Consider the following 19311-nt stretch of genomic DNA (forward strand, 5'->3'; position numbering starts at 1 on the left):
CGTGTGCATGCAATGTCCTGGGATCTGGTGTCAGATCCTCTGGAACTGGAATTACAGACCGCTGTAAGCTACCACGCAGATGTGGGAAACCGAACCTGGCTCCACTGCAAATGCATCAAGCTCTTAACCACTGAGCCACCTCTCAAGTCCCAAATTCCTCACTGTTAATAAAGTAATATATCTCATTATGAAATTTTGAGCATAAATTGTGTTCATTTACATTTTAACTGTTAATGTATATTTTATAAGTAAGTGTCATTTTTATATAGCATAAATCTATGGAAAAGTGTCAGAATGTCTCTAGACTGATTTTCCATGTTTAATAAATTTTCAGGAGACCACAGGAGGGAGCTGAATGAATTTTACAATTAAAAGAGGAAATAAAAACCTCGGGCATAATTTTTTTACATTGGGGTGTGTGTGTGTGTGTGTGTGTGTGTGTGTGTACAAACTCATGCACATGTATGTGTTTGTATCAGGCATGCTGTGGTGCACACATGGGGGCATCAGAGGACAGCTTGGGGGAATATGTTCTCTCCTTCCACCCTGTGGGTCCCAGGTATTGAACTTAGATCACCAAGCTAATTTGTCAGCAAGCACCTTTGCCCACTAAGCCATCTCATGGATCACCATAAGTTCTTTTTAGAGAAAATATTTCTACTGAGAAGACTGCCCGATGGGTTATTAACTGTTATTATGTAAATAATAATTGCATTTATATAAATATAATTATAAATAATATTAATATAACAGTTGGCTGAGAACCTTTTCTACAAGATGTCAGTAGATACAAGGTCAACTTACTTCTGTCCTAAGAACACAGCTGTGGCCCAGTCACAACTATTCCACCTGCAATTTGACAGTCATTGCCCAACAGGCCAGCCTGACTCCAGACTGTTCTGACAGAATGCACCCTGTCCTCTACTGTCAGGTCAGCTGCTTGAAGATTTAAAGGTAACAATAATGTTATCGTGACCTACTTAGAAAAGCCCGATTTCTTCTCTGCTCCCAATGCTAGATTCTTAGCAAATGTAGATTCTCCTAGCTTGCCTCCTGAAAAAAAAAAAACTATCTGCCAGGTAAGGTGGAAATGTTATTTCCCCCCGCCCCTTCCAGTGGCATAGTAAGGCTCTACATCATGCATATTGTTGATTGTGTAAAATAGATTTGAGTAAAGTTTCATATGAGTGAAGTAAAACAGAATGTTAGTAACAGGGTCATATTACCTTCCACAAATCAGTGGTGTTTGTCCTTCCACGATATGGGCATTTCTCCTCAGAGGTCACTGTTTCAGGGGGTGGTAAGGACTTTAGGGGGTGACTAGCAGGACTTTGGGATGGTTAGACAGTGACAGCAGGCAGGCACCTCCCACACGCTCAAGCAAGCCTGAGCTGGGCATTATTATGGCTTCCTTCGTAAAGTAACAGAGGCTGAAGTGCCCGGAGATTGGCCCAGGTCTGCCCTCAGAGCTGCACCATGGAACGTGGAGACAATTCCCTCTGAACCAGGGGTTCATTTCCTTTTCCAAGGCTGCCTGCTCTTCTCCTCATCTCTGATGTCTGAGCTGAGCGTGAGACAGCAATAGGGTGACTAGACAGGATGCTCATTCCAAACAGAGGAAGGAAATAAGCTAAGATGCCATGGACAGCACCTAGAGGATGGAATCACGGGGCGGGGGTGGGGGTGAAGTTGGGGGCTGGAACCCACGAGTGCTTGCTTCCTCAGCCATGTTAAGGGGTTTAGTCTTTATACTACAGTGGGAGGGGCTAAACCCTAAAGGGAGGTAGTGGGTGGGAACAAGGACTGAAGTTGTGATGAGGGGCGGTGTGCGCACGCACACGTGTGTGTGTGTGTGTGTGTGTGTGTGTGTGTGTGTGTGTGTGCATGTGTGTGCCTTTATAGCCATCTAACTACTGTTACAAGATGAAGTTGCTGGTCAGCTGATACATCATCATGAGAGAGGGGTTTCGGGGAGAGATTGGAAAGTGTTACACTGACTGGGTTAGGGCGTATGGTAGCCACTGGAATTACAATGCAGAAAGAACACATTCTTGTGCACACTCAAGGGAGCACACTCAGATCCAGCCACTGCTCTCACTTGTACACTCCAAAGCAACCAGCTGAACACAACATTCACAACAGTCACAGAAAACAAAGGGTTTTTTTGTTTAGTTTTGTTGTTGTTGTTGCATGCACACCTGCATGCCCGACAAAGGGCATTGTATCCCTTTAGAGCCGCATGAGACACCATGAGGGTGCTGGGAATCGAACTCAGGACCTCTGGAGGAGCAGCCAGTGTTCTTATTTGCTGAGCCATCTTACCAGCCCCAAAACAAAGTTTTTAATAACCAAACTGCAAGGCAAGCAAATGAGTGCTTTCAGAGAATGAGGGGTGGCTTATCTGCTACCCTGTCAAATCTTTCTTTGAGCTATCTCAGGGAAATTTTCTTTTTCTTCTTCTTCTTTTTTTATTCTTTTTTTCTTTTCAGAAACAGGGTTTCTCTCTGTAGCTCTGGCTGTCCTGGAACTCATTCTGTAGATCAGGCTGGCCCCAAACTCAGAGATCAGCCTGCCTTTGTCTCCTGGGATTAAAGGCGTGTGCCATCACACCCAGTGAAATAATATCTCAGAGACACTCTTAGATTCATAAAGTAATTATTAGGTGAAAGGGCGCCCTGTTACTCTAGGACCATTGCCACCTAGGAGTCCAGTTTATGCACATACCTGTGAGAGCCTGTGGGACCACCAAGCTGGGGACAGTGGCTGCATCCTGAGGGATGGAGCTGAGGTCGGGTTCTGGGGTACTCCTTGGAGGTGACAGGGCCAAGGGAGTCATGGGCACCGGAGACCTAATCTGCAGGAGAGTCCATTTAATGAGTGAGTGTCTAGAGATGGCCTATACCCTCCCCCCCCCCCCAAGCAGCCCAGATGCCTGCTAACTCTCTCTACACGTTCACACTCCTGCACCATCCAACTCCTCAACTTTGGGAAAAGAGCTTCAGATTCAACATCATGTTCTAAATTCATATTTGGATTGTCCTTAGAGGATAGCTCTGTATGCTTACATCGGCACTACCCAGGAAATGACAGCACCAGGCGGTGAGTGTAAGAACACAGAAAGGCATGAATAGTTAAAACACACGAGCTCCTGAGACTAGAATGCAGACCGCAAGGTAGTGCCCTGTCTATATTCTGTGCTGGGTAGAACCCCAGCTGTAAGGTCTCCCTGTATCCACCAGGAGATGGACCATGGTGCTTTTCCCATTCTCCAGTATGAGTACTCTCCAGGTTGCCGACTAGCTGTTCAGTGGTGACTTCCTGTAGCCGATCATCAGACAGTGCAGAGGGGGATCGGAAGGAGCAGCCACCACTGTGAAGGTCTCCCTGAAACTTCACTTGAGAAGATGGCATTTATACTAATGCAACTGGTGAAGACAAGCCAGGGACATTGGGTCAAGTCACTCTGCACCTGGCACTAGGTTGGGTCAGAGTGATGGACATCAGTGGAGGGTAAGTGGGGGCAGATGACAAATATAATTTGAAAGTGGACTAGGTCATTAGCGTCTCCTTCTCACCAGTGACTTATGTAGGGACCCTACCCCAGAAGAATTAAGTCAGTTTATAAGATTGGGGCCCCAGGCAGCAGGCGTTTCAAAAGATTTTCAGTTTGTAGACACAGTTCAAGAGCCATTGCTCAATCCCCAAGCTTTTTAACATTTTCAAACAATCTCTTGTGGGTCTTGTAAAAATGCCAATTTTGATTCTGAGTGTGGGGTAGCATTCCTGTATTCTAGTGAGCCCCAGATAGAACATCTCTGTAGATCCATGAGCACACTTAGGCTGGCCAAGTATTATGTTCTATTGTTAACTTACACACACACACACACACACACACACACACACACACACACACACATCTTAAGTTTCTCCTAGACTTTTAGAACAGACTACTAACAGAGAAGGAGAAAGAGTGCCCCAGTGCCATAGATCAATTGAGTTAGTTACTATTCTGTGAGAAGACAACATGACCAAGGCAACTCCTATAAAAGGAAGCATTTCACTGAGGGCTTGCTGGCACTTTTAGAGGGTTAGTCCATTATCATCATGGCAGGAAACAGGCTTGCACTGTGCTGGAGCAGCAGCTGAGGGCTTTACAGCCTGATCAGCAGGCAGCAGACAAAGAAAGAGACTGGGCCTAGCCTGGGCCTTTGAAACCTTAAAGTCCATTTTCAGTGACATACCTCCTCCAATAAGCCACACCCACTCCAACAAAGCCACGCCTCCTAATCCTTCTCAAACAGTTCCACTCCCTGGTGACTAAGCACTGGAATATATGAGCTTGTGGGGGCCATTCTCATTCAAATCATTATACCCTTCATGCTCTATCTATCCACTTAGTCATTCTACAGATCTGTATTATCCTGTTCCAAGCCAGACCTTCTTCAGTTGTTTTGTGATACAACCAGAAGCAAACCAAAAATTACCCTCACGAAGGTGGTACTGGGCTCGGAGAGGCAATGAGTATAAAACATGTGTTATAGAATGTTAGGAAGTGAGACAAGCTGGCACTGGCAATGGGGAGCAGAGGAGCCTGGGAAATAGCTGAGGATGTGTCCTTTGTGAAACTTGAAAACAGAATGGTGTGGGTCACAGTTCATAAAGATTGCATGGGCCAAGTATTGCAGTTGTCTAGGGGAAGAATATTCCTGGCAGCGAGGGCGTCAAGCGCCAAGGTCCTGAGTCTGGAGACAGGAGTCCAGAGAGACTGGAAAGGTGAAGAAGGAATGCTGGGCTTAGCTTTGGAGGACATACAGGCCTCTGGCTATTACCCTGAGCATCTTTAAACAGGCAAGTAACACTTAATCTTTCAGGTCCCTCATGCTGAAAAGGGGCTTAAAGGCAGGAGGTGGAGGAACGCTAACCTAGAGCAGATGAGCTGGAGATGGGGGAGAGGGGATGTGGGGGGGATGTGGTGGTGGGGGGGAGACAGGGTAGCACTGACGAATGTTTCTGGATACACCTAGAAGGTGGACATGTATCTGGATAGAAAGAAGTCCCAACTGGCTATGAGGGTCAGTTCAGCAAGGCTGGGACTATAGGTGTGTCCCACCACTCCCAGATGCATTGAAAATTTTAACTTTCCTATTGGGATAAACTTAGGAATTGACAGGGTTGGGGGAAAGTATGTGACTGAGAAAAATAAAGCCAACTATTACTGGTTTTGTCTTGGAGGGGACAGAGAACTACCCACAGCAATGGGGAACTGTAAAGTGAAAAGATTTACTCTACAATTAGGTGCCATCTCACACACTTGGGCATACACTGTCAAAAGAAAGAAACAAAAGATAAAATGTTGGCAAGCTTGTGGGGAAACTGGAAAGCTTGTATACCGGGAAGGTAAGATGGTGTGGTCACCATGGAAACCAGGGAGACAGTTCCTTGAAAAATCTAAAGTAGAACCACCATACAGCCCACTTGAAGTACATCACCTACTTGAAGGCGCTCTGAAAAGAACTTCTGGGCCCCCAGCTTTGCAGGATCACTGGTTACAATAATCAGAAATCAAATGCATGGGGGTGGGGCACGGGGATAGCAGTGGCTGTGCTGGAGGGAGAGAAGAGCTGTCTAGAGACCAGAGCTGCACTTTTGACAGCCCTAGAGCTCAGTTGCATAACATGACTCTAACTTATGCTTAGAGACACTTGCAACTTAACTTCATGTTATACAAAGGTTTTCACCACGATTTAAAACTTTTTGTTGTTGTTTTTTCAATACAAGGTTTCTCAGTGTTACCCTGGCTTTCCTGGAACTTGTTCTGTAAACCAGGCTGGTCTCCAACTCAGAGATCCCCTGCCTCTGCCTCCCAAATGCTAGGATTAAAGGCTTTCAACACCACCACCCAGCAATATTAAATATTCTTAAAACGTTTTAAGTGACTTTTGTTCTTTTCTGTTTCAGGATGGGAGAAATAAGTTTTAATGCTGATGTCGAGGTTCCAGGAGAGGAAAAGCATCAGCTGGATGATACCCAGCATCGCCTAAGGGCTCTGCACAGGCGTAGGAGTGTGGGAGCTTACATAGGGTCTTTCCTAGACCGAGACTTCTAATTCCTCGCTGGACCACAGAGAATGGAGGGGATGGTTTATTCATGAGCTGGAGTGGGCTGATGGGATGGAACATGGCTAGTGTGAAGCACTAAGGTGACTGAGGAAGGTGTGGATACAAATTTGAGAGGGGAGCAGCCTTCAGATGAAGACGTAGATCTCTCAGATCCTCCTGCACCATTCCTGCCTGGATGCTGCCATGTTCCTGCCTTGATGATAATGGACTGAACCTCTGAACCTGTAAGCCAGCCCCAATTAAATATTGTTCTGATAAGAGTTGCCTTGCAAGAATTGCCTTTTTTCATCTACAGACAAATCACTGTCCAGAAAAGGACACACTTGAAGAATAGTCAACTGATTATATCTGCCAAGACAGAGTAATCAGCCCTTAATAATTCTGCATCACTAGGTCTGTCAGATGATCCTGGGCCAGAAGGCTGAAGATTGGATGCTCCAACGTTTTGTAGTATAGGGACCGTCCAGGTGTCCAGTGGTCTCTATAATTTGGCTAAGTTTTAGAAGCTATGCTTTGTGCTTCCCATAATTTCACTTAACTCAGTCATTCTGGATTTCTGAAGGGTTAAAAACTTTTAGTCTCATAGCCAATCGCAGCTATTTGCTTTGAGAGAAAAGATTTGAGAGGATGGTTTTTAGCTGACATTCATTCTAAAGCCAAGAAAAAAGCCAGGTTCAGAACTAAGTCTTTTAGTTAGGAGAGATGACAGAGGCTCTGTTTAGTCAACAAAATGATGGACTGGGTATTAGGTCTATCTTGTACCTTACTGACACAAATTGGTATAGTTATGCTCTAATTGTATTTTAAGAGAAAAGTTTTATTTTAACAGGAAGGGTGATATGTAGGAGGAGCTAAGGTGGGAGGAGTAAGGAGAGGAAGAGGTGGAGTAAAGAGAGGAGGAGCAGAAGGAGAGGAGGAGCTAGGTGACAAGAGGGGGGGGGAACATGGAGGCAGATGTTCGCGCGGCTCCTCCAGTCAAAGATAGTTGATACATCTAGGTTGGGTATTGGGTTACACTTCTGATTGTATGGGCATCTTGTTATTGAGCATTACCAAACTTATAAAGCTTTTGATTAACATTTAAAAAATAGTATAAAAGCAAAAAGGAGAAGCGGGGATGGGACAGGGGTTTTCTAGGGAGGAGAAATGGGGAAACGAGATGGCATCTGAAATGTAAATAAAATATCCAATAAAGATTTTCACAGAAAAAAAAAAAAACAGAAAAAAAAAAAAAGAGTTCTCTTGGTCATTGTATCTATTCAAAGCAGTAAAACCGTAACTAAGACAGACCTCGTTAAAGGAAGTGTGTCACTGGGGGTGGGCTTTGAGGCTTTAAAAGGCCAATTCCAAGTCCAGAATCTCTCTCTTTCTGCAGCCTGTGGGTTGGAATATAGAACTCCTAGCTCCTTCTCCAACACCATGTCTACCTGGAGGCTGCCACACTTCCCACCATGATGATAACGGACTGACCCTCTGAAACTGTAAGCAATTAAGTGCTTTCCTTTATAAGAGTTACTGTGGTCGTGGTGTCTCTTCACAGTAATAGCACACTGGCTAAGACACCAGCTTCTACAGCTGCTGGGACTTTTAGACAAACTGGGTAGCGCTGTGTTCTGGGTATGTTCCCAGGGACTTATGTGCTACAATCCCGGTCCTCAATATGTCAAGAGATACAAGAACCCTCAAGAGGTTGTTAAGCCTTTGGGAACATCACTTTGAGGAGGGGTTGAATTTGGCTCATGGAATAAGTTAATCTCCGTGAGGGCAGGCTGTTTTAAAAGGTAGTGTGGCTGGCCAGTTATAGAAATGTGTTTTTCTAACCCAGCACCAGGTAAGGCTACATAGAAAGACCCTGTTTCAAAACAACAAACAAAAAGAAAGACAGCATGGCTGCCCCCACCCCAGCTTCTGTTTCACCAGGTGGCTCGAGGTTCCTTATCACCTGTGCACAGACTACTGGGATATCTTCTGCCAGGAGGCCTCACAGGAAGCCAGAGCCACCCAAGTTCTTGTGCTTCCAAGACTCTTCTCTCTCTCTCTCTCTCTCTCTCTCTCTCTCTCTCTCTCTCTCTCTCTCTCTCTCTCTCTCACACACACACACACACTCTCAATCTCTCTCCCTCCCTCCCGCTCTCCCTCCCTCCCTTTCTCCCCTGTCTGTCTCTGTGTATGTGATGCACAGACACATTAGGAAGGGAAAGCAGGACACCATGCCCACTAGGCAAACATTCTACCACTGAGCTATATCCCAAACCAAAAGCTCATTCCTTTATGAATTATGCAGCTGCCACTTTTATTACAGCAATCAAAACTAGACTCATATAGGGAGTCTATGCCCTTTTAAATTTGGTTTTTTTTTTTTAGAAGAATGAAATATAATCAAAATTTACTCAATGTCTAGAAATGTAAGTTTCACTGTCTAATATAAAGAACTAAAAATAGCCTGCCGGAGAGAACTCAGTCAGCAAAGTGCTTGCTTTGCAGGAATGAGGACTGAGTTTAACAGCCAGACTGTGTGCACATCTGACATTTAAGAGAGCATCACCGTGAGTTTAGAAAAGTCTAGAAACAGCGGGATACATATATGCAGCACACTGTCTGTGATAGGATGTGGGCATCCAACGGTGTCTGCAGTATGATGGATGTGGGCATCCATTCCAACCAGCACATGCTCTTCTCCTGCAGGCCGTTTGTTGTTGCTAGTCTGGGTTTGCATGTTTAAAATAGTTTGCTAAGTTGGTTGTTTTCATGGATGAAATTTAAAGGAAATGCTCCTGTATTGTCTTCTAATGTCATTCTTCACTAAAAGGATCAGGGACTTCATCAGAAATGGATGGTCCCAAGACTAAGACAGGGGACCACAGAATAAGCTGGAAGCATCTCAATATGCCAAGAGATAACAAGATATTAACAGAAACAACCAGCAATTGACGTATCTTAAGGAGCAAGGTGCTGGCTGAAAGCTTCCAGCACCCAGATCTGGACCACTCTGAGCAACCGAGAGGTTGTAGTGACTTATTATAGCACTAAGTACATACGTAATAAATGTCTGCCAGTCTGTGTGATACAAGTGAATGTCTGACAACGTAAATTAGCAAGGGGAACAAATACATTTTCATGACCAGGACATCTACATCTTCTCCAGGAAGTAGGCTCGGTGCCCTGGTCTTTAGGGATGTGCATAATGAATTCCTTCTAATGCTGCAGTGTGGAGACGGGGACTTCTACAGTGGTGATGCCCGACAAAAGCCATCTCAGCCACAGGATCTGATGTAGCCCAGCTGGGATGCTACTTTACTTCTGTGATCCCTTCCACCCAGTCTAGTATGTGGAGCAAGCACTAGGCAGATTACAATTATATGACACCCTATAAAACTCCTCAAAACTGTGCAACATAAGAAAAATAGGGAAAATTAGCCACTTCCACAGACAGAAGAACGTTAAAAACCAGCTTATATTAGTCCATAAGAAGAGACTATACAATCTTGGGAAATGCCTGTACATTGATAGCTGTGGTATTTGAATAAAAATGGCCCCATAGGCTCGTAGGGAGTGGCACTATTAGGAGGTGTGTCCTTGTTGGAAGAACTGTGTCTCTGGGGGTGGGCTTTGAAGTTTCAAAAGCTCAAGCCAGTCCCAGTCTCTCTTCCTCTGCCTGTGGATCCAGATGTGGAACTCTGAGCTAACTCTGCAGCGCCAGGTCTGCCTTCATGCCAGCCTCCATGATGATAATGGACTAAACCTTTGAAACTGTTAGCCAGCCCCAGTTAAATGTTTTCCCTTATAAGAGTTGCTGTGGTCATTGTGTCTTGTCATAGTGATGAAAACTAAGACAGAAGTTAAGCATAGCTGGTGTTTAAAGCTTGCAGTACATAGATTTACAGTTGAATTACGTGTACTTAAAACGTAACAAGTCCTCAAAATAAAACAAGCTCTCAAATAGGTTCGCTTTGTCTGTCCCATGCTCAGGTTCATTTGTTGGTTCAGAGAGGACAGGCTGGGAATAGTGTCGCCTGTATCTTTGCAAATGTTACAAGTTCCAATTGGGTTCCTTGTACTGGTTTACAGACTTAAGGACGTGAAGAGAAAAGGCTTTGAAATGCCGATTCAACTTCCAAGCGTGTCACACATTATAGCTGTTATGTGGTGGATGACACACAAAGAAATACAATTCTGTTGTTTTGTTTATTTGTTTGTTTATTTGTTTGTTTGTTTTCAAATTGGCTTTTAGTTCACAGCCCTGACAAACAGGATAGCAGTTCTACTACTTGAAGGTATTTCAAGTCAGCGCACCTACAGGACGGGGGGGGGGGGGGTTGCTCATGTAACCCCTCCTGGATCCTTACAAAGATCAAGGTGTTTTCTAGTCATGGAAACTAGGGACGTTTGCCTGCTGCCCTTGGTAGAGTTTCTGAGCTGAGGGCCTGACCGAGATGCTAAGGAGTAAATACTCACTTTGAAACGAAGACTGCTGTCAGCATGACAGAGTATGACAGAGTACAGCTCTTTCTAGAAACTATGGTGTTCAGTGATTATCTGTGTCCTTTCCCAAGGTGACAGTGGACAGCAAGGCTCAGTGGTTAGCAGGCCCCAGTAATAAGGCAGCAGGCTTGATATACAAGAGACTCAGCCAGATGGCCCAGGATGTGACAGGAGCTGTGAACTCCAGGGGACTGACATCTGCCCTCCAGCTTGATCCTTCCTTTTCTACAGTGACCGATGTTAGCATCAGTCTCAGAAGCATTCAAATGTCCTACTGTCAACGAGGCTCAAGGCCAGAAGAGAGGTGCCTGTGAGGTTCTCAGAGAGCTGCTACCTATGCAGGGACAGAGGGGACCGACAGAGGCACTGGGGAAGATATTAGCTACCACAGGCCCAGGACACAGAAGAGACATCCTTAGAATCTCTAAGAAAAAAGCTCAAAAAAGACTCAAAGCCACACTGTTCGCTCTCACAGGCTGATCACTATTGCAATGACATTAGCAATATTGCTAATTTGTAATGTTGTTAGTATGTTCATTGTGTTAACATAGCAGATTGTATCAAGTTATTGCTACCCTCTCAGTGTCTTCCCCCAAATACCTTTCCTCTTTGTATCTAAGAGTAGAAACTACTAGACCTGAGCTTGCACGGAGTGTTTACAGTGAATATAAAGAGCCTCTGATGAAGGGCATGGAGGAGCTTCCTTTCTTTTAAAAATAATTTTTATTCATTCATAAGCAGTTTCATATATGTCTAATGCATTTGGATCTTACTCATCCCAACTGCCTTCTCTCCTCGTACCCTCCCCACGGAGCCCTTCCCCCACCCAACACATCCACTCTCTACTCAAATTTTATCTGTCTATCTGTCTATCTGTCTGTCTGTCTGTCTGTCTGTCTGTCTGTCTGTTTATCTGGGACAGGGTCTGACTGTTGACCCCAAACTGATCTCAAACTCGTAGACTCCAAGAATCTTTCTGCCTCCAGACAGCTAGGAATACAAACCTGCACCACTATATCCAAACACAAGAAGCATTTTCTTAGTAATAAAATACAAGATCATTCAGGCCAGACCAAGTAAGATCTTACTGTGCTTAGTCAGTTTAAAAGAAAGAAAGAAAGAAAGAAACAAAGAAACAAACAAGCAAACAAAAAACCAAAACCAACTTCTGGCTCCCCAACTGTGTCCCGGATAGTTAAAACTGCCAAATTAGTGGCCATCTGGTAAGTGGAGTGAGACTGTACAGTTTCCTTGCTGGCTCTTCTACAATTAGAGTCTCATCACTAATGGTAAAATGGGGTGTCACCAAAGTAAAACTGGGGAGACTCAAGTTAGCGGCTTTGTTTTGCCAACCAAGAACATTTTAAATTACCAGAGCTTCAAAAACTTTCCCTTGCCAACATGTATTTTAGAATAAAGGGTAATCTTTTGAGGGAATCATTTTAGCTTTATGAAGACTTTCACATGGCTTTTATTTTTTCCTTTGTCATTGTTGACAGGCCATAGGGTCATATGCAGATGGGCACCTGGTTTAGAATTATTCTTCTAGGACACTAAGCTTCAGACCGATGGAGTGGTCTGAGATAATGTCCAAGCATCTTCCCAACTAACCGGGAAGTAGGTTCAAAGCCAACGGTGGGAACGTTTGTTCTCACAAACAAGATTCATCATGAAGTGGAAACAGACCTGCTTGCTTTGTGCAGGGTCTGTATGTCAGCCAGCAAACCTAAGTTGTGTACTTCTCTGAAGTGTCCCTGGATATTAGGGACACTGAGAGGTGTCCCTGAGTGTTAGGGACACTGAAAAATCCCTTTTAGGAGGCAGGAAACTTGCAAAGTAAATCAGATTTCTTCTGTGTGGGTGAACTGCCATTTCTCTTGGCCCAAGAATTACTGTGTCTGTTGGTAATTTTCATTCTTGGGTCACAGCCCCCAGGGGGGCAGGAAGAAGGCCAGAGAAGTTTTACTATGTTTTCTTGGAACTTGGACTTGCTCCCTGGGTCTATGAAACAGAAAGCCTGTCCTGTTCCATCTCCCTTCCCCCACCCCCACCCCCACCCCTGAATGCAATTCCCAGACTCCAGCAAAGGCTCAGGTAGGTGCCTGAGCAGGTACTAGTAGGCTAGTACCCAGGCTAGCTTCTGAGACCAGGTACACAATAAAACCCTAAAGCCAAATTGCCATGAGTCTTCCTGACAGAAGTTTCCCTGTCAGAAAAATAACCTGGTAGAAGACTTGGTGAAGAAGAGCTTTAAAAAAAAAAATACTGTGCACTAGAGACAGGCTCAGCAGTTCAGAGCACACGCTGCCTTCCCAACGGACCCAAATTCTGTTTCCAGCTCTCACATGAGATGCCTCACAACCAGTTGTAACTCAAATTCAGGGGACACCAATGCCTCTGGCCTCTGTGGGCACTTGCACATACACACACACACACACACACACACACAGAGAGAGAGAGAGAGAGAGAGAGAGAGAGACAGACAGACAGACAGACAGACAGACAGACACACTTTTTAAAAAATTAAATAAGGGGCTGGGAAGATGGCTCATTAAGAGCACTGACCACTCTCGCAGAAGACCCAAGATCAATTCTCAGAACCCACGTAGTGGTTCACAACCATCTGTTAACTTCTCTCCTAGGGGATCCAACACCCTCTTCTGGTCTCTTCTTTGCACATATATGCTACACACAGTCTAGCAGACACTCATACAACAAAATAAAAATAAATGACATCTCAAAAAAAGTTAAGAAAACTAAAGTAATTTTGAATAACCAACAAGCTTCTCCCTACAACTTTTCTCTTTGCATTTGAAAGGCTTGTGAAGAAGGAGATGGATAAAGGTTGGATTCATTTCCATGCATTTCCCTCATACTTGAGAGTTAATTGCCAATTTGCATTTTGGTTGCAGAATTCAGGTCTCAAGACGGAAACACCAGTTTTACTTCATGAAAACTGTGTGGGAGAGGGTTACTGATGCTCTTCTTCTAAATCCTAAAAGCTGGCAGAGAACATGCTTCTTGTTTTCCCCCAATTAGCCAGCCCTTCATAATCTGTCATAGCCGGAGCTGGCCCCTGGGTTTGGGCGACTTTGTAGGATTGGAGTTACATCATCAAATCTGTTTCCCACGCCGAGCCTCTCCCTCCATACGGTTAGTCCTTACTGTGCTCTCAGGACTCTGATTGTTATGGATCTGCCTCTTTGCAGCCAAACTTGACATCAGCATCTTTTATAAGCAGAAAACTAAAATCCAAACCCCAGGAGTCCCTTGCTAAATCTCTGTCCAGGAAGCTTTATTACATCTTTTGACACTGCCCTACTTAATGGCATTACTTTCACTGTCTCAGGAATATCAGCTGCTTCCACAAAAACCAAAAACCAGAACCAAAACCAAAACCAAAACAAATCAAAACAAAACAAAAAACAACAACAACAAAAAAAAAAAACAAAAAACAAAACCCCAAGAACAAAAACAAAAAACCAACCAACCAAACAAACAAACAAAACCAACAAAAAAACCCACCAGAGATGAGGAATAAGTTTTGGATATGGCTTCAAGAGCCACCCTGGTGAAAATAGTCAGGGGACAGCTCAGCCTGTGACACTCTCATTTAGATGCAAGCTTAATAATATGTGTTTAGCAACAGCCCCAAAATCTGCTCAACTTACAGCTTCCCCATCTGCTGTGCTTTGCTTTCTCCACTTGTTTAAAAAAGAAAGTGCACACAACTGCGTGCTGTATGTGCCTCGTTGTCCCAATGAGACCTTGCCCATCACATGCTCTATTGAGAGACTTCTTTCTCAGCCCGTGTTTTTTTTCCCAGGCTCCTGTCTTCCATTTTGCAACAGAGCTGTGCCCAAGCCCCCAGTGCTCCAGCCCAACAGGATCCAGGATAAGGAGATGGTGGAGGCATACCTTGTACCTGGGTTTCCGTCCTCTCTTCTTTGGGATTGTCACTGCTGGCACAGAGGCAGATGAAGCAGAATAAAGGTTATGAACTGCCATCTGCACCCGTGTGGAGTGAAGTGGAGGCCGGCCACGCTTCCTCCCTGGGACCCTCTGTGTCTGCATCTCTGCTGGTGCCAGTCTTACTGAATGAAGAGGCAAGCCACACACGGGCAAGAGAGGTCCTGGAAACTAGTCCAGATAGAAAGAAAAACAAAATTGGAAATGTCTGCTTGGTTTTCAGAGCACATAGATCTGATAGCGATTTGTGCACACCTACCACTTATAGGAGGAAGACAGGGGTACATGTAAGTGAGCCGTGTACCACTAGGCTGTAGTACCACTAGGTGTGAGAAAACAATAAATTCCTAGATCTAGACACACCTGAGATCATCACCAGTGGACTGGATGCTTTCATGTCTCAATTCAATTTTGGACTAATAAAATAGTATCACAATAGTATCTAAATACCATGCATGATTTTCTATATTTATAATGTTTAATGCTAAATAAACTATATTAATAACATATAAATATATCGTGTCAATCATATCAAATAATACATTATCATATTATATTAATGATTAATATGCAACTATAATATATGACAATTATAATTATATTAATAATTAACATATTAATATATTAATAATATGATATAATTATATTTAATACCATTGTATTGTGCAAATGCATCCATTTTTCAATATTTACTCTTGTTTCTTTGGTTGAATTACAAATTGTCATCACCCTTTTTAACAATACAAATCAATTTCATTAAAGCCATGACATCCTTCAATCCAAGTGTGGACAGGAGTTTGCATACAGAAATTGTTTGCTTCACCATTATTTAGAATTGCAGAAATAAAACAGATACAGCCCAAATAGCAATGCATAAGGGAACAGCTAATAACATCGACAAACTAAGACTGGCAAAGAAGTTAAAGCCATTAGCAACACATTTTGCATAACATGATGCCGGGCAAAGAAAGCATCACACACACACACAAATGATGCATAAAAATAATACCAATTATGCAAATTTTATATGGTAAAAATAAACGGAAGGAGGCTTGCTAAAAGGTCACTAAAGATGGCCAGACTGTGGGCAACATTCACAGCCCACAGTCCTTTGTACACAGCCCCCCTGCATGTGACCATGACCTTAGCATAGCCCCGACAATTTTAATCATAAGCTGCTTGGGTAGAATTTTATAAATCTGGAAGCAAGAAGCCACTAGCAAAACCGTGACCCAGAGAACAGGGGAAGTGGAAGCTCAGAGATCAGATATCCGGCACAGGCAGGGATGTGTCCAGTGGGGCCGAGCTTTAACTCAGGGACGATATTAGGTGATGCAATCCACTTCTACAGAGTAGAGGAACCTTCCAGAACCTTCCCATGGAAATGAAAGGCTTCTTCTGAGAAGCCTGCAGCAGGTGTTAGTAGGGAAGCTCCCCGGGGGTACCTTGGTGGGGGTCGGGGGAACAGCAACAAGTATTAGTAGGGAATCTTTGGTCACCTTGGGGGGGGGGAGGGAAGGGACAGGGAAGCAGAGGCTATACCACTTTCTTTACTCAGGGAAGAAAAAGTAAAAACTAGAAATTCTCTTAAAACACAATAGGGGAAGATTTGGTTTTGGAAATACCATATTTAATGGATAGGTGTCATATATATGAATATATATGTATATATGTATATATATTCATATATATATATATATATATATATATATATATATATATATATATAGTGGGGGATTGAACCTATCGCCTTGTGTGTCCTAAGCAAGCACTTCACCAGTGAGCCACACTTTCAGTTCTGCTGGCCGAGCTGGGAGGGGTGAAAACAGGAGAATCAGCGCATGACATCAGAGATAGGACCTTCGCAGCAGAAGTACCCAGGCTGGTAGGTTGGGCAGGGATAATTGAAAGTTATATGAAGGAAAGGTGGATAAATTAGACAAGGAGAAAGATCCATGACTTTCTGTTGTTTCTCACAGTACCAAAGGAAACAGGAACAAGATCTCAAGGCTTCCTGGACTCTTCTGTTAACTACAGGGAATGAGTTCCTGATGCCAGTGTAATGGTCTACAGTAATCCTATTTCATCTTGCTCTGAGGCTCCATGCTGAATTCACTGTGATCTTTTATATGCAACCTTCAGACACCTAATGTCCTAATAGCTCTCAGGCTTTGGGGCTATACGTGACTTGATTTCTAATGATAAAGGCTCCCTTTGGCACCTGTCTGAATCCAGCCATGCTCAGTGATAGCCAAAGAGCTCAAGCTTCAGAGATATTTCCTCCTCTACACTAGTCTCTCAACTACATCCTCCCCCATTGTCTGACTAGTAATATTCTCATTACTGATTAATGATGATTCTCACAGTTCCTCATTGTTTCATGCACGTAAGTAAGTGATGTACATTCCTGGAGGCCAGAGTCCATGTTCCACTTCTTACTCTGCTCTCCAGTACCTGGCTCAGTTTTGCACCTGCAGAGTGCACCTGACGCCTGTGAGATGGCAACATTGTATCTATGTTTTTAAAGTGTGGGCAAAATGTATCTATTTGGATAGCAGCGTGTTCAATATAAACGAGTACTTTGAAGATCAACAAAACCTATACACACTGGGATAAAGATGAAGCTCAGTGAAAGAATGGTTATATAAACTATGTAACACCCTGGATTCCACATTCAGTTCTGCAAAAACAAAACCGAATATTGACAAGAACAGGCCCAATAAGGTCTGGAGAGATATATCCTCAGCAGTTCGGAAGCCATACTGTTTTCATATGCACACAGTCACATACATGTGCATAATTAAAAATAGAATAAATCCTTAATTTAAAAATAAGAAATAAGGACAATAATTGAATCTATTAAATTGAGAGAATGAGTTCTTTTTAATACGTGCTTTTCCCAGTTCTGACGAAATTTAGCTAACTGAAGCCAAAAATCAATACATATATTCATTCCTAGCATTAAAATTTTACTCTGTGATATTATTCTCCATATTTTATTTATAGGATAAATAAAATATTTATCCTATAAATAAAATCAAAAGTCCTTTGAGACAGCTGATTTTATATTTTGCACAACAAAGAAGGGTCAGGATTAGCTTGACTCTCTGATTGGTGTAGAACAAGGGTCCGAGGAGGGTCTCTAAAGGATGAGGAGAATGCCGCAATGATGTGTGTCTCACAGTGACAGGAGTAACATAGCAACCGGATACACTGTATGTGCAGCAATACGTTCTTTTCAACGCACAGAAGTCTTAGAGGAGTTCAGCCCAGATATAACTGTAATTACTTTAATTGAAAGATAAACAAGATAAAATATAATTTATTTTAGTTGACCTCATTAATGTGAGAGAGAATTGTTTATAGCTTTTTTTTCCATGAAGTTCTGGTATGTACTTGTCTCTAGAGTCTAAATAGAGCAGATCAATCTAATATGTTGTGAAGATGCCAACTCATCCTGGAAAAAAAAGGAATTGAACCCAGAACAGAAGGAACTGGTCGGCGCTGGTCCCCTCATCACAACCAAGGAGAAAGAGGCTCAACAGTGAAACACGATGCACCTTTCGACAGCTTTAGAGGAACTGGAGGGTGCAGGCTTGTGCTTGAACCTGTAAGACATGAACTTCTAGACACGCCTAGGAAACAGAAGACCTCGGGACCTTGGTGCCTCCTCGCCCACAGAAATAGCACCCTCACAATGATGTCAGAGAGGCCAGGTGGCAGATCCCCCGGGGCTTGTGCTGGGCCACGTGCTGGGGAGGAAGAACTGTAGAAGCAAACAAGCCAAAGGCCATTTACATCAGAGGAAGGAGGGAAGAAGGCATAATACAAGAAGGGCAAATGTTTGCGGTAGGTTCTTACACCCTGAAGGATTTTGAAACATCAGAGGAGCTGGAAACAGGGGAGACAGATGGCCACACAGGCACTAAGAATTTGCTGGCTGAGCAGTGCTCAGCTGTATCCTAACTGTTCTTCAGTCCCCTTGGCCAGCCCAGGAACTCCCTTATAACCAGCTTTGTACACAGGGTCCATTGGTCTAGACCTGCATCTCAGAAGATGAATCTGAAGTAAGTAAGAGAAGGTGGGTGTAAGGCCATGAGCAGCTAGCCTTGCCTCCTCCTGGTGTCAGGCTAGCCTCGCCTCCTCCTGGTGTCAGGCTAGCCTCGCCTCCTCCTGGTGTCAGGTGCTCACTTCTTTTACTATCAACACCACAGTGTTTTACACTTCAAGCAGCATCCTCACAAAAGACAACACTCTGGAGATCTTGGGTACTCACCTGGACCTGATACTCTCCACCACATTTCCTTACAAAAGGGAGCTGCCTGCCTACGCCACATCCCCTGGTTCCTGAGACACCAGGATGCTGTCTGAGTTTGCTATCTGGGAGGGGATGGCCTGAGCTTGGAAGGTGGGTATGGGATGAGGAAGCCAGGAGATGAGGCCCCCTCTCTGCTTTGCTAGCTCTCTACCAGATACTTCCTCCTGTCTAGCTTCAGGGTCCTAACTTCCGCTGAGTGACAGATCCTCTCTCTTGCACCACCCAGTGGTTGCAGCATGGACTGTAGCTAAAGACCCAGCCAGCCTTCTATTTTGTCTTTCCCATCACCCATGGCCATCCCCCTCCATTAAATGATCATAGTGTTAAATACAAAAGAGATTTCCCTGAGGGTATCTGTGGAATGACACCATGTACCTGCCTTAGGCAGGTCCTTAATGATGACAGCTAGGGCAACCTTGGAAG

General features: G+C 43.9%; 1 protein-coding gene and 1 long non-coding RNA gene across 3 annotated transcripts in view; one reads left to right on the forward strand and one right to left on the reverse strand.

Annotated features, from left to right (window-relative positions):
- The window catches only part of Scml4 (Scm polycomb group protein like 4), a 94269-nt gene that overhangs the window by 35874 nt on the left and 39084 nt on the right, over positions 1-19311 (reverse strand). For both annotated transcript variants that reach the window (XM_076917200.1, XM_076917201.1), the window contains exons 2-3: positions 14520-14741; positions 2725-2854 (exon numbers count right to left, since the gene is read on the reverse strand). In XM_076917200.1, coding sequence (XP_076773315.1) covers positions 2725-2854; positions 14520-14675 — 286 coding nt within the window. In that variant the 5' untranslated portion in view covers positions 14676-14741. The remainder of the gene's footprint in view (positions 1-2724; positions 2855-14519; positions 14742-19311) is intronic.
- On the forward strand, positions 4664-6377 carry LOC143435216 (uncharacterized). Its single transcript, XR_013105329.1, has 2 exons — positions 4664-4848; positions 5959-6377. It is a non-coding gene; the product is annotated as an uncharacterized LOC143435216 (long non-coding RNA).

Source organism: Arvicanthis niloticus, chromosome 20, assembly GCF_011762505.2.
Source record: "Arvicanthis niloticus isolate mArvNil1 chromosome 20, mArvNil1.pat.X, whole genome shotgun sequence".
Classification (NCBI taxonomy): domain Eukaryota; kingdom Metazoa; phylum Chordata; class Mammalia; order Rodentia; family Muridae; genus Arvicanthis; species Arvicanthis niloticus.